We start from the raw sequence: 14,513 nt of genomic DNA on the forward strand, positions 1-14,513 counted from the left end.
GTTGAAAAATAATAAGCTTCTTTTTAAGACTCTATTTTTGAAAAATTTCACTAATTTAGAAAGAAAATCTTTTTGTTAAAACTTGTTCGAAGTTGTATTTGGAACATAAAATGATGGCTAAGAACACACAACCTGTGAGATTTGAGCTTAATTACATGGTTACATTATTTAACAATAAAAATTTTATTCTTGTGTGTTTACTTCTCTATGATTGTAATCTTTATTTTGTTCCATCCTATATGTCCATGATGGGCAGAATTCACTACCCTTTCCCAATAATATTGATGAATCCGCTCTTGGCAAGCGCACCAAAATTATCGTCAAGTATTAACCCACAGTGGAGTAGGATCGTATCCACAGAGATTGGTAGATTTGAGTAATTTTAATCAATTGGTGAATTAGTCAAGCTCAACAGAATAAGTTGTAAGTGCAGAATTATAAATGGCAGAAACATAAATGGCAAAGGAATAAAAAAAGCAATAAAATGCAGAAATGAAAATAACAGGAATGTAAAGGGGAATGAGATTTTACAGAATGTAAGTAAAGCTATAAAAGAATGGGAGAGATAAGAATGGGGGAATTCATTGAGATCAGGAGATATTGTCTCTTTGGATTAAATCCAGCTCATATCCTCTTCAATCATGCAACTCATTGACCTCTCGCAATCATGATTGATTGAGCCCCAATCCCTTGGTGACTCAATCTCTCAGATCTTGATCAATAGCCAATTCCTTGGTCTAATTGCTCATGAAGAGAGATATGCTTGGTCCCTGATTATACCACACATCATCATAGGTCCAGGTAGAGGGAGGATTGTATGTCACCATATCCAAACACCAAAATCCAGATTTTACTCAAGTGTGAGAAGGGATTTCTAGCATGGTTTCATGTTTCCTTTTCCAAGGTTCCTATGAAACCCATTTTGCATTCAATCTCTTTTCCAAGTTAATTGAACACTAAGCATGAATATCAAAATTCCTTCTAGCAAATCAAAGAGAAGATGAAGAGAAGAAGAAATTTACTATCATTAATCCATCAAGTACAATAGAGCTCCCTCTCTCAATGAGAGGGAATTTAGCTACTCATAGCTCAAAGAGAAAGTACAAAAGATGGAAGAGATGACGTGTGAAAACTAAAAAGTGAAATCCCAAAACTCAACTCTGTGACTTGCTAACCCCTTTTTTCCAATACTTCCAAGGGTATTTATACTACTCCTAGATCTAGAAAATAAAAGAAAATTACAAAAGTGAAAAGAAAATTACAATTTGGAGGGAAAAGAAACTCAACAAATGTGATCTTCCAGCTGGCGTGTGACTGGCGCTTCTCTGGCGTGTCATGCTCCTTCTTGTTTCTGATTTGGCGTGTCACGCCTCTCTATTCAAGTGGCACTCCATCCTCTGTTTAACCTCTGGCGTGCCACGCCTTCGAGCCAAAGTGGCACGCCCAAGGTCATCTTCCTTATCTCTATGCTTCTGGAAATTTGTACCAGCGTAGCACGCCCAGGGTTTGGCGTGCCACACCCTTCTTAAAGCTTCACCCTCTTGCCGGCGTGCCATGCCTCGTCATCCAAGTGGCACGCTTGAGTTCATTGGCTCCTCTTCTTCCTCTCTGGAAAATACTACCATCGTGCCACGACATGAGACTGGCGTGTCACGCCCTTCATTTGCTTCATCTTCTTGCTGGCGTGCCACGCCTCATCTCCCAAGTGGCACGCCTGAGTTCACTGGCCCTTTAATTCTTCCTCTAGAAAACACTACCAGTGTGCCATGCCACGAGACTAGCGTGTCACCCCCTTCATTTGCCATGGTCCCAGAGGTTGGCGTGCCATGCCTGGATGTTCAAGTGGCACGCTAAAGTGAGATGATTGAGCTGGTGTGCCACACCTTCGATACAAAGTGGCACGCCCAGCTTTATTTGGCCTCCTTAGGTGCTGGCGTGCCACGCCTCATTACTCAAGTGGCACGCCTTAGTGGGACTTCTTGAGCTGGCGTGCCACACCTTCGATACCAAGTGACATGCCCAGCTTTTGCATTGTCTCCTTGTTCACTGGCGTGCCGCGCCTTGTTGCTCAAGTGGCATGCCCATTCAATTGTGGGTCTTTTAGACTTGGCGTTCCACTCCTTGGTCCTCAAGTGGCACGCCCTAGTGTACTCTGGGGCTGGCGTGCCATGCCTTCGACACAAAGTGGCACGCCATAGTAATGGTTCTTCTAGTAACGAATTCGCGTGCCACGCCCCTTTGATGGTCTTCATTTTTGCTCTCTGGAATGTTGTACCAGCGTGTCACGCCCAGCTTCTGGCGTGCCATGCCAATACATCTTTATGGTGTCTGTTCCAAGTGGCACGCATGCTTCACACGCCCCACTTGTTTTGTTGTTTTCTTTCCCATTTTTGATATCTTCTCCACCTGAAATCCAGCACAAACTCATTTCAAAGCAATGTACTTGATATTCATCAATTAAGGCATGAATTGCAATGATCAAATGAGATTATGCCCCTTTTATGGTCTTTTTTATGCAAGAAAAAGGGTAGATGATGTAAGTCATCAGTCCAATAGTTAGTGTATTTATATGCATGCATATGATTGAGGCCATTAATTGTTTTAGCTCACTTATCCCAAAATAGCCTACCTTTTCAATTACCCTTGTTAGCCACTTTGAGCCTTTTAAATCTCCATTTATTCTATATTTTACCACATCACTAACCTCAAGCAGAAAAACAATTAAATACCCCAGTTGAATCATTGGTTAGCTTAAGTTAGAGATTGTGTATCAATTGAGTGTGGAAAGATCGTGGGAACATGGGTTAATAAAGGAACATGTCATGATAAAATAAAGGAAATTTGGGTACCTACTCATGTAAGACCAAAAAATTAAAAGTCCATGTGCATTGATAAAGTTATGTTTATTTTTATATATTTTATTTAAAAAAAACATTCAAAGTAATTAAGTAATTAAATAAGGAGACAAAATTACCCCAATGCTAAGTTAAGTTAATGAAAAGATCAATGCATATGCGATAAAAATTAAAAGAAAGGGTGATGCATAAGTATGTAATGCAAAAGTGGGGAATTTTGGGTAGCTAGGCATGAATTTAAAAGTTTATAAAGTATGTATAGGTAAGAGCTTAGGTTAATCAAAGGATTCAATTTATAGCTCACTTAACTATATATATATATATATATCCTTACCTTTACCTTGGCCCCATTACAACCTTGAAAAGACCTCATGATGTTTGTATTGGTACATTAATTATTTGTTGATTGGTTAGGTGAAGAATAAAATTTAAAAAGCATGACTAGAGAAGAGTAGAGTGATTACCCTATACACTTGAGTGATTAGAGTGCACATACACCATCAGTAAGGGTCCAATGCTTAAATTTTATGTTCCCTGCTTTCATGAGCTGTCTTCTTACAAGTTTACCTGTCTTCACTGTATAATTAGTGGAATTTGATTTATGTTTGTCTTGAAGAATTTATTTACTTTTAACCAAGTAGACAAAATCATCTTAGCATATAGTTGCATTCATATACATAGGTTGCATTGCATTGCATTAGTCTTACTTTTCCCTACATGTTTATTTTATCTCCTTAAGCATGAGGACATGCTAATGTTTAAGTGTGGGGAGGTTGATAAACCACTATTTTATGGTTTATCTTGTGTTTAATTAAGTGATTTTATCAAGTCTTTACCCACTTATTCATATGAACTGCATGATTTTACAATCCCTTCCTAAGATTGTTTTATGGTTGAAAACTTGCTTCTTAAAGATCTTTAATTTGTGTATTTCAATTCTCCTTTGTACCATTCGATGCTGTGATCCGTGTGTTAAGTGTTTCAGGCTTTACAAGGTAGGAATGGCTTAGAGAATGGAGAAGAAGCTTGCAAAAATAGAAGGAACACAAGAAACTAAGGAGATGACCAGCGAGCATCGACGCGCGCGCGTCGCTCACGCGAGCGTGCGGAATGGAGAAAATCGCAGCGACACGTGGTGTGCCTGAGGCGTACGCGCGGATTGGAGTCTGCACGAATGACGCGTACGCGTGGACGATGCAGACGCGCGACAAGGAAAACCGCTGGATGACCCGCATGCGTGACCGACGTGTACGCATGACTTGCGCGATCTGCAGAAATAACAAAAAATGCTGGGGGCGATTTTGGGCCACGTTTTGACCTAGTTTTCGGCTCGAAAACACAGAATAAAGCCAGGGAACATGCAGAGACTTAAGAGAACATCAACACATTCTCATTAGGATAGTTTTAGGATTTTAGATCTGAATCTAGAGAGAAGCTATTCTTCCTCTAGGTTCACTTTACATTCATAGTTTATTAGTTTTATGCTTTTTGCTTTGGATATTGAAGAGTCATCACCTCCGTTGAAGCTACTATTCTAGTTTGTTTCTTTATTTGCTCTTTTATTTATTCCATATTCCTAACTCTTGTTTAGAGTGATAATTGGATTATTTTCATGGATTGTTGATACAGAGGATTACTTTTATTTTTAATTAAATTTCAGTCTCTATTTTATTTAATTTATTATGTCTTCTTCTTATATTTTTTTGAGTATTATATTCATGTCAATGGAGTAGATTCTCTACTTGACAAGGGGGTTGATTAAGAGGAGACACTTGAGTTAGAAGGCTTAAGTGAAGATTAAATTGGAAGTTGTTGGCTAAGTTCTGTATTTACTAACGCTAGACCTTCCCAAGGGAGAGGACTAGGATTTGCGAATAAGAGTTAGCTCAATCACTTGACTTTCCTTTATTTAGTAAGGGTTAACTAAGTAAAAACAATAACCTTTTTAATACTACACCTAAGAGGTCCCAACAAGGATAGAACTTCCAATTGATCATTCCCCCAATCAAGGCCTTTTATTTAGAATATTAATAATCATTCTTAGTTTTTATTTTACAACTAGTTAATTGCTCATTATTCAAATCAACTCTCTTGAAAACCCCTGATTAATAAATTAGCATTCTCTCTGCAACTAGTTAGGAAACGACTTGGGACTCATGCTCCCAATATTTTTTATTTCTAAATTTCGTGACAACTCTTTTAAATTGATATGCTGAATCTTCATTGGTTAAGAGCTATACTTGCAACGCTATTTTCTCTATAAACTTTTAATCGGTGATTTTTTCGCCACGTCACCGTTCACATGTCTTACACCTTGAACTATATGGATGCAACCATCAAAAATCTTAATTTTGATAGTACCGATTCTTACAATTTCTAAGGCATGATCATCTCCCATGAGTATAGATCCTTTTGAATTGGTTCATAAGTGTTAAATCGCTCATGATGTAGAGTCATGTGATATGTTGCTAGGCAATCTAATAGCCAGACATCAGCTAGTAGTTTATTATCTTCATGACCAATTGTAGTTTCGATGCACAAGACATCTCCATCATCAGAGGTGTTTGCAACACAACCATGTGAAGTAGTTGCATCAATAGTTTTCTATGTGTGCTTCTTGTTGAACTAACAATCTTTCTTCAAGTACCATTTTTTACCACAGTTGTAACAAGTAAGGTTCTTCTTTCGAGACTTTGATTTACTATGACTTTGACTCCCACTAGAGCCACGTTCCATTGATCTGCTTCTCATCACCAACAAAACTTTTGCTAGATTTAAACTTTTCATTCAATCATCTTTATTTTTGTGCCTACTTTCTTCTTCAAGAATAGTGGCAGCAATACCATCAAATCGGAGTTGATTAGCAACATTGTTATTTGTGATGTTGATGATGATTTGATCATATGAATCTGCTAAACTTTGGAGAAGAAGTTGAGCACATTCATTCTCTACAATCTAACACTCCATGGCTGTCAGTTGTAAAAGTACAGTATTAAGATTGTTGATGTAATCCGTTAATGATGTAAATTCACTTATACGAAGAGTATATAGCCTCCTTTTTATGAATATTCTGTTGTGAAGTGACTTTACCTCGTACAACTTAATGAGTGCCTCTCAAATCTTCTTTGATGTCTGTTTTTCCAAAATTCTGGATAATACGAAATCCGCCATAGCCAAATGTAAATTGGCAATGACGTTTCCGTCCATCTCTTTCCATTTGTCATCAGGAGTGCCGAAAGGCCTACTTTCTATTGCTTTTAACCAATTCTCCTTTTTCAAAATTGCCTTGATCTTCAGTTTCCAAAGAAAAAAATTATTCCCATTGAATTTCTTGATCTTAAATTTTGTTGCCATGGTTTTGACACCAACTTGCCCCTTTGCAGTGGAAGATTAAGAACCTAAAGCTCTGATACCACTGTTAAGTACCAAAGTTAATAGGGACAAGATAACGCAACTAAAATTTGTGGATGAGAAATGGATGGAACTAAACAAGAATTTAGACAATAGTATAAATAATATGACAAAAATTACAGTCTCTCACAATACATAGAGAAGTCTATAATACTCTCTTACATATTTTGAAAATTCATACAAATGAATTACACATATGAGAGACCTTGCTACTTTTTTCTCTGAGTTTCACTCACTAATTCTATGGAAAACATGGCATACATTAGCAAATACCTTAACCCCATATATATAGTATTTTGTGAAAGTGAATTTTGTTTACAAGTTTATCAAGTTGTGCATAAATTGCACAAGTATGTGTACTAGAGTCTTCTTTAACATTCATCTTTATCAAGTTGCATGACAAGTTGATAAATATCAACTTATGTAATAACTCATTTCTTTGAATAAGTCAAAAATTACAACTAATCTAGCTTATCTTCATGTTGTAATTTTTTACTAGAACTTTGACTACACAAGTTGGACAACTTGTCAAGTGGCTTCATGAGTTTTTCAACTTGATAAGAACATACTTGATTTTAGACAAAGTTTAATTCTATAATGTTCTTTAATCTTCTATAAACTTCAACTTGCTCCATTTGTAACTTCTAGCCATTTTTGTTGACTTCAAACCAAAAGAAGAATTTTGCTTCTTCTTTTCACAACCTAGTCAACCAACCATTGATTCAATTGTGGCTCTGTTAGTAGGGATAGAAAGACATTGCTAAAAGAGCAACTTGGAGAAAGAGAAGTAGATGCATATGCATTATTCATGTACAATGTAGGGTTATGATATGGCAAATAAGTGAGTAATGTGGTTAGATAGAGATGGATGAGTTGACAAAAAGTTAGCATAGGTTAGGAGTGGAAGAGGAGAAGGTTGAAAATTTTGATCAAATATGTGCTAGCAATTGAAGTTGGAGTGGTCTGGCTTGTTGCAAAGTTAACAGATGGTGGAGCTTCGACCATTTAAACCACCACCACATCCCTAGCACAACGAATACTAAATCCATTGCCATAGTGATTTTTGTGCCCTTGTCTGAACATTGTATGCATCTTCATGCATGACAACTTGCATTATCTATACATTTTTCTCATCAAAGAGGTCTATAGAATTGATGAATTCTCACTGATTTAATGCATTATTAAAAGCTATATCATGAATTATTAGAACATTGCTTTGAAATTAGTTTTTGTATGCATTTCAGGAGAAAAGAGCAACAAAAGAGGCAAAGAAGAGTAGGCGCTTAACTGGGCGTGCCACTTGAAGCAAGCGAGATTGGTGTGTCTATGTGTGTGGCACGCTAATGAAATCTCATAAGGGGCGTGGCACGCCAGCTCTTGTATCCAGAGAAGGAATCCCAGCATCTCACTGTGGGTGTGGCACGCCAACCCTAGGCATGGCACGCCAGCTCTAATTTCCAGAGAAGGTTGCTCATCAATTTGCAAAGGGCGTGGCACGCCAACCCTGGGCGTGGCACGCCAGCTCTTGTCTCCAGAGAAGGAATCCCAGCATCTCACTGTGGGAGTGGCACGCCAACACTGGGCGTGGCACGCCAGCTCTTGTATCCAGAGAAGGAATCCCATAATCTCACTATGGGCGTGGCATGCCAGCTCTTCTCTCCAGAGAAGGAATCCCAGCATCTCACTATGGGCGTGGCACACCAATCCTGGGCGTGGCACGCCAGGTCTAGTTTCCAGAAAGGTTGCGCAAAAATGCACAATGGGCATGACATGCCAGGTTGAAGGTGTGGCACGCCAAACATGGGCGTGGCATGCCAGCTCTAATAGCCAGAGAAGGAGATTTGGGCATCATTGAAGGCATGGCACGCCAATTCATTTGGCCAGAAAGGAAGATTTATGCATAATCGAAGCCGTGGCATGCCAGTTCACTTGGCCAACGAGGGAAGGTTGTTGCACCATTGAAGGCGTGGCACGCCAGGCCAACTTTTCAGAAAAGAGTTTTAAAGACCTTCTCAAGGGTGTGGCATGCCAGTCTTGGGCATGGAACGCCAGGTCAACCCTCACAAGGGGCGTGACATGCCAAGTCATGGGCGTGGCACGCCAGTTCATTCTTCCAGAGGAATGCAATGAGTGCATCATCAAGGGCGTGGCACGCCAGTCTTGGGCGTGGCACGCCAGCTTAAACCTCATAAGGGGAATGGGTGTGGCACACCAGTTCATTTCTTCAGAGAATAAGAGGAGGCATCATTGAGGGCGTGGCATGCCAGATCATCCAAGTGGCACACCACCTCACACGCCAGCAGAGAGAGACTTCAAGTTCAGTTAGTTAGGATATTTTTTAATTTCTATTTCTTTTTTGTAATTATATTTTAGGAGTAGTATAAGTATCCCTTAAAGGGTACTGAAAAGGGGACTTTTGACACTTAGAACTTTTACTTTCACTTCACTTTTACTACGCTTTTCTATGCACTTTTCTATCTCCTGCACTTTCTCTGAGCTATGAGTAGCTAAACTCCCTCTCATTGGGGGAGTGAGCTCTGTTGTACTTGATGAATTAATACTAGTTTGAGTTTCTTCTTCTCTTCATCTCTCTTTGATTCACTAGAAGGAATTTCGTTCTTCATGCTTAGCATTCGATTATCTTGAAAAAGAGAATGAATGTATTTGGGTTTTATGTGAACCTTGGAAGAGGAATCATAAAATTATGCTTGAAATCCTTTCTCACATTGAGTAGATATGGGTTTGGGGATTAGATAAATGTGACGCTAGATCTACCCACTACTTGGATCTATGAGGATGTGTAGTATAATCAGAAACCAAGTTTATTTCTCTTCATGAGCAATTTGACCAAAGAATTGACTATTGATCAAGATTTGACAGATTGAATTACCAAGGAATTGGGATTCAATCACTCATGATTGCTAAGAGGTCAATGAGTTGCATGATTGAAGAAGAGATGATCTGAAATTAATCCGGAGAATGCAACATCTCCTAACCTCAATGAATCTTCCCCATTCTTATCTTCCCTATTCTTTATAGCTTTGTTTAAATTCTGTTCATCAACCCATTCCCCTTTACAATTCAGTTATTTACATTTCTGTTCTTTGATTGCCATTTATTTTATGCAATTTAAGATTCTGCACTTTAACCCTATGCCATTTACATCCCAGCACTTTACTGTGTTTCTTTATCTTCAAGTCATTTAGAATTTTGTTATTTACATTTATGCATCCATCACCCAATTCTGATCCGTTCAACTAGAGTGTCTTACTGATTTAAATTGCTCAATCAATCAATCTCTATGGGATTCGATCTCACTCTATTGTAAGTTTTTACTTGACGATAATTCGGTATACTTGCCGAAGGGGTTATTGTAATAGTACAGTAATTTCCGTCATCAATGCACAAGCTAAATACATCTTCCTTCATTTATCCTTACATATTCATGTGCAAGTGCCAAGTAGAGAGTGGTCTATAAACACATCCAAAACTCATTCGGACTTGTGTTTTGCATAATCTTAAATATGCCATATCTATTTACAAATTGAAATAGACAACATTTAAAACAAATAAAGCATATACACTAAATAGCAATTTCAACAGAACAAAATTTCCATTCTCAAATAGACAAAATATCCACCCACAAAGACTTAAATTTTTTTTCCCTCTATCGTCCATCCTAGAAAATGAATAAGTAAAATAATCATTTTCCAATCATCTTTCAATACTTAAAAGACACTACTCCGAACAACAAATGAATCAATAACAATGAGATCATCCCTGCTCTAAATAGAATTGTTCATATATTTCATTATCTACAGTAGTATATATTCTGTTGTTGCCACATAAGCATGAAAACGATATAATTTTGGATAGTGAAGTATTTATCACATATCCACCATTTGTTATCATAAAAGACCAAATTGATAAATTTTTTTCTTCAAAACTAATTAGTCCGAAATCAAAATCTTCAGGAACCTAATTGTCAATTTACTCTTTTATTTTTAAAAGGTTGCAATTTTAATTGGAATGGATTATTTTGAACAATAGGGAGAAAAAGAACTTTAAATCTATACGTGTTTGTTGTAATTATATATTTGAAATTTTTGTATAAAAAAGAAACTGAAAATGAAATAATTTAATAAATACCTAATTATATTGTAAAAAAAATTTATTGAAGCTATAAGTTTCTCATCCCTTATAGCCTCGAATCGTTTATGCTACCGGAGGATCAAATTCTTCTAAAATCGTTTATACACTGGATTTGTTTATATTATCGAAGGATCAAATTCTTCTAAAGCGAGAAAATTGACAATTAATTGCTCATCCACTGATAATTAGTTATTTATTTTATCACTTTACTAATCTCCTTCCTTTTACTAATCTCCTTCCTTCAGTGGATCTAAATTCGCTCATAAAATTCCTCTGAAAAGAGATGCCGATCATATATATCAATCTAAATTCAATTTAACGGGGAGCAAGGCTAATTCAAAAGACAATTTGTCCCCTTTAAGAATTCAGAGGCCAAGAGTTTGAAAATTATCTAAATGAACATTCAGGTTCAGATAAAACGACAAGAAGAAGAGTATAGAGAAAATAAACTAGAGTAAATGGGAATAGGTCCAACAAAGAGAACGAAATAATAGTAACTCAAGCTGAGGGAACTGGAGCATCCTTCACTGATTCACGCCATGCATACTGTCTAGCTCCATCCTTGTCAACAATTTTGATAACAAAGTTTGGTGGTGCCACAACCAACCTCGACCTGATTTCCATAATGCATTTATCTACCAGATCAATTGCTTCTTCCACTGACATTCCACTGTGGTAGTGTCTGTCCATCATTGACAACGAAAAGTACGAGCCATAACCAAAAGCTCCCTTGTCAACCTTGTGCATTGTCGCAATGTAGTCAATGTAGTAAAGTGAAGGGCCTGTCTCCTTGTCATAACCAGCAAGAAGAACGTTCACAAAGTAGGGGTTCTGACAAACAAAAAAAAAACAGATATATATATAAATTCAGTATCCAAATCAAGTAAATGCTAATGGTTACAGCTATGTAATATGTGACTCGCCATGTTAAACCAAGTTGAAGGAGAGAGGGAGAGGAAGCCAAAACTCTTATTGATGATAGCCTCACAAAATGAACAAAATTTAAGGATATGTAACACATGAGAGTATTAATAAAAGAAACGAGCATTAACTACTTCCTCAAATGCTAACGCATTATTATAAAATAAACTCAAAGTGGGAGGCAGGGACACCACAACATAGATTACAGCCCATCAATACAGAAGATAAATGTTATTAGATGATGCAATGGCATGAAGAATAATGCTAAATAGACAGGACAAGAATCAATGAGAACCCTTTTACATCATCTTCATCTTAAACAACGGAAAGATCTCTCAATCACTCCTTACTTAGTTGTAGATCATGCAGCCCAGTGCACAAGCCTACACCTAGTGGGTTTGAAAGGGTTAGATCACAGCGGAAAGCATTTCATCTTCTTACCATGTACTTACTTAATCTTATGTACAGGAAAACTGCGTTAAACACGAAGGTTGTATATGGCCATGAATGTCTACAGCTTCAGTGTAGTTTAAGTGTACAACATAAAGCTCCAATGTAGTACAACCACAATACAATGGCTATCAAACAATTATCATCAGAACAAAAATCCAGCTCAGACTTCAGAGAACAGCTGCATGAAACATCTCCGATGCCAACTCTTCCTATCTCTACGGCAACTCAGAAATATCAAAATACTTAACTGACACAAACACATCACAATCAAGAACCTCCCCCAAAGCACAGGAAAATCCATAGACAGATTAACCCAAAGCACAGTAACAAAATGGGCAGTCTGGTGTGAAACATCCTGTGTTATGCAGAGTTCGAGTAGGCAGCCTAACCTATGCAAGCAGCTGCTGATTCAAGGGCTTGACCCCATGACCTTTTAGGTCATACCGAAGCAACTCAATTGTTCCCCTTCACAGATCAAACTGGGTAACAATCCTTTCTAATCATATAATTAAAACACAAACATTTGGCAAAATCCCATAGATTCTGAAATAACAATACACACAATAACAAAGTAGGAGCTGAAAGGCATGGCCTGAAGTAAGAAAGAAGAAATTTACCTAATTACTCATAAAATCAGGGGAAAAGGAAGAATTAGGTCAAAAATTGTGGAAAAGGGAAAAACAATGGGGGTTACCTTGCGAAGAGCGATGGCTAACTCGCCACGGGTGAAATTGGCAGCGGCGGCAGTGGTCAAAGGGATCCCATTACGGAACTGGTAGAGAGCCACGTTCTTCTGTATGTACTCGGTGAACTGAACCCTGCAACCAGAGAGTACCAACAGAGTTCAGAAATAAAAATAAAATCGAATGTTCTAGAAGGAAGGAGAGAAGGTAAGAGGGAGAGAGGGACCTGTCACCCGGCTCACCGCTGGCGGCGATGAGTTTGTGGGAGTCGAGGACCATGATCTTGTCTTCGTTGGACTTGTGTACAAGGATGCTGTGAACCGCCGACGTGTCCGCCACCACGATCGCGAACCCGTTACCCACCAAGCCAAATACGCACTCCATCTTCTTTCTTCCTCTTCCTCTTCCTCCCTTCACGAATCTCTTTATCTTCTTTTCCCCTCTCACGGCGAAATAAAAAACAGTAGAGTTCCCAGCTTCTTCTTCTCACACCAACACACAGTGACCACTTTAACTCGCAAAAGTTTGCATTAGTTAACGAAAAACAAATAGAGTAAATATATTGGATATTTTCGGCATTCAAACTTTTATTTTCAAAAAGTCATAAAAATTTATTTTAATCAATTTTTTATATCTATATTAAATAAATAAGTCTCTAACAAATTTTATTATAAGATAAATAAATTTTAAAAATATTATTATAAAATAAATTATTCTCCTTTAAAATAATAAAAATATCAGTATGACAAAAATAACTTTTGAAGACTTTTAAAAAGTTAAAATTTATTGTTCGATCCAAAATTTTTTGCAATCAATTTAAATATTTATTTATAAATAAAAATAATTTTTATAAACAAAATAAAACGATTATTAACTCAACGATATTTTTAAAAGTTTTAAAATTTAATATTCAATTATATTTAGCAAATAATTTTTTAAATGGATGAATTTGCTTAAAATTTTAAATACTACACTAATTTATATTTTTATTGTATTAGAATAGTTTTGTATTCATATCCTGTCCCAAATGTAATCTAAGTCCATTAAAGATAAAGGCCTCTCAAAGGTGGCCTCTTTCACTCACTCGACCCCCTAAAAGGTCGGATGCGACAAGAAGGTTCAGTTTCACTTATCTAAATAAGTAACTACCTCTCCAAATCTCTCTTATTATCTCTATCTCACCTAGAAGATGGATCCCAACAAACTCCCAAATAGAGGGAACGGTTATCCACCAATAAAGGTGGAACTACTCCCAAAGGTGGTTATCTACTCTACTATAAATACACTGACACTTCTCATGTATATTCAAGTTCCAATCTACTAAAAACATCTTAAAGCCCTTGCTAACTTAAGCATCGGAGTCTCTTGCAGGTACCACCCTCACCTCCTCATGAGGAACTCGGACAGCGGCACCCGGCACCAATACAAGTCAAACGCTGCCTCAGAAGGAGTCTGGACCTCATCTTCAGGCCCAAAATACCGTTTCAGGTAACTCCCGAAACATTGACGCCTTTGCCGGGGACCTGGAGCTTAACCTTTGATAAATGGTGGACAATCAATACGAAGACGGTCACACGGCGTCGAAGTCAGAACCAGAGCACCACCATGATGACTTGACGTTGGCATTACCTCCACCGCGAGAAAGAAGGCATGCCTCCACGGAGAAGGAATGTCGGGAAACCTTCAACCACAGCGAATCTATTCAGAGGTTCACCCCGAGGACAAATAACCACCCCATCCAACAGAAATGCTGGGGTTAGTTCACGGCCACCGTGAGCGACTAGAACAACTTGAACTAGTAGTTGAATGACAACGAAAAGCAAAACGAAAATTGCGAAGGGAGGTACGACGAAGAAAAGAGCTGGAGGAAAAGCTCTTAAGATTGGAGGCCGACCTCCAAAGACGGAGCAATCGGGCAGATCGGGAGGAAAGTCCTCTGGGAGGAGAAGATCCGTTTGTTGAAGAGATCATGCGAGCTAGGGTTCCCAAAAATTTCAAAACTCCTAACATGGATCTCTATGATGGAACGACCGATCAG

At 37.9% G+C, this 14,513-nt stretch overlaps 1 protein-coding gene across 1 annotated transcript; it reads right to left on the reverse strand.

The window, feature by feature from the left end:
• Positions 1-10,686: 10,686 nt before the first annotated feature.
• On the reverse strand, positions 10,687-13,065 carry LOC112790588 (proteasome subunit beta type-2-B). The gene is made up of 3 exons (XM_025833064.2): positions 12,702-13,065; positions 12,487-12,610; positions 10,687-11,249 (listed from the first exon to the last, which is right to left on the reverse strand). The coding sequence occupies exons 1-3, from the start codon at positions 12,857-12,859 to the stop codon at positions 10,917-10,919; spliced, it is 615 nt and encodes a 204-aa protein (XP_025688849.1). The 5' UTR covers positions 12,860-13,065; the 3' UTR covers positions 10,687-10,916.
• Positions 13,066-14,513: the final 1,448 nt, after the last annotated feature.

This window comes from Arachis hypogaea, chromosome 3 (assembly GCF_003086295.3).
Source record: "Arachis hypogaea cultivar Tifrunner chromosome 3, arahy.Tifrunner.gnm2.J5K5, whole genome shotgun sequence".
Classification (NCBI taxonomy): Eukaryota; Viridiplantae; Streptophyta; class Magnoliopsida; order Fabales; family Fabaceae; genus Arachis; species Arachis hypogaea.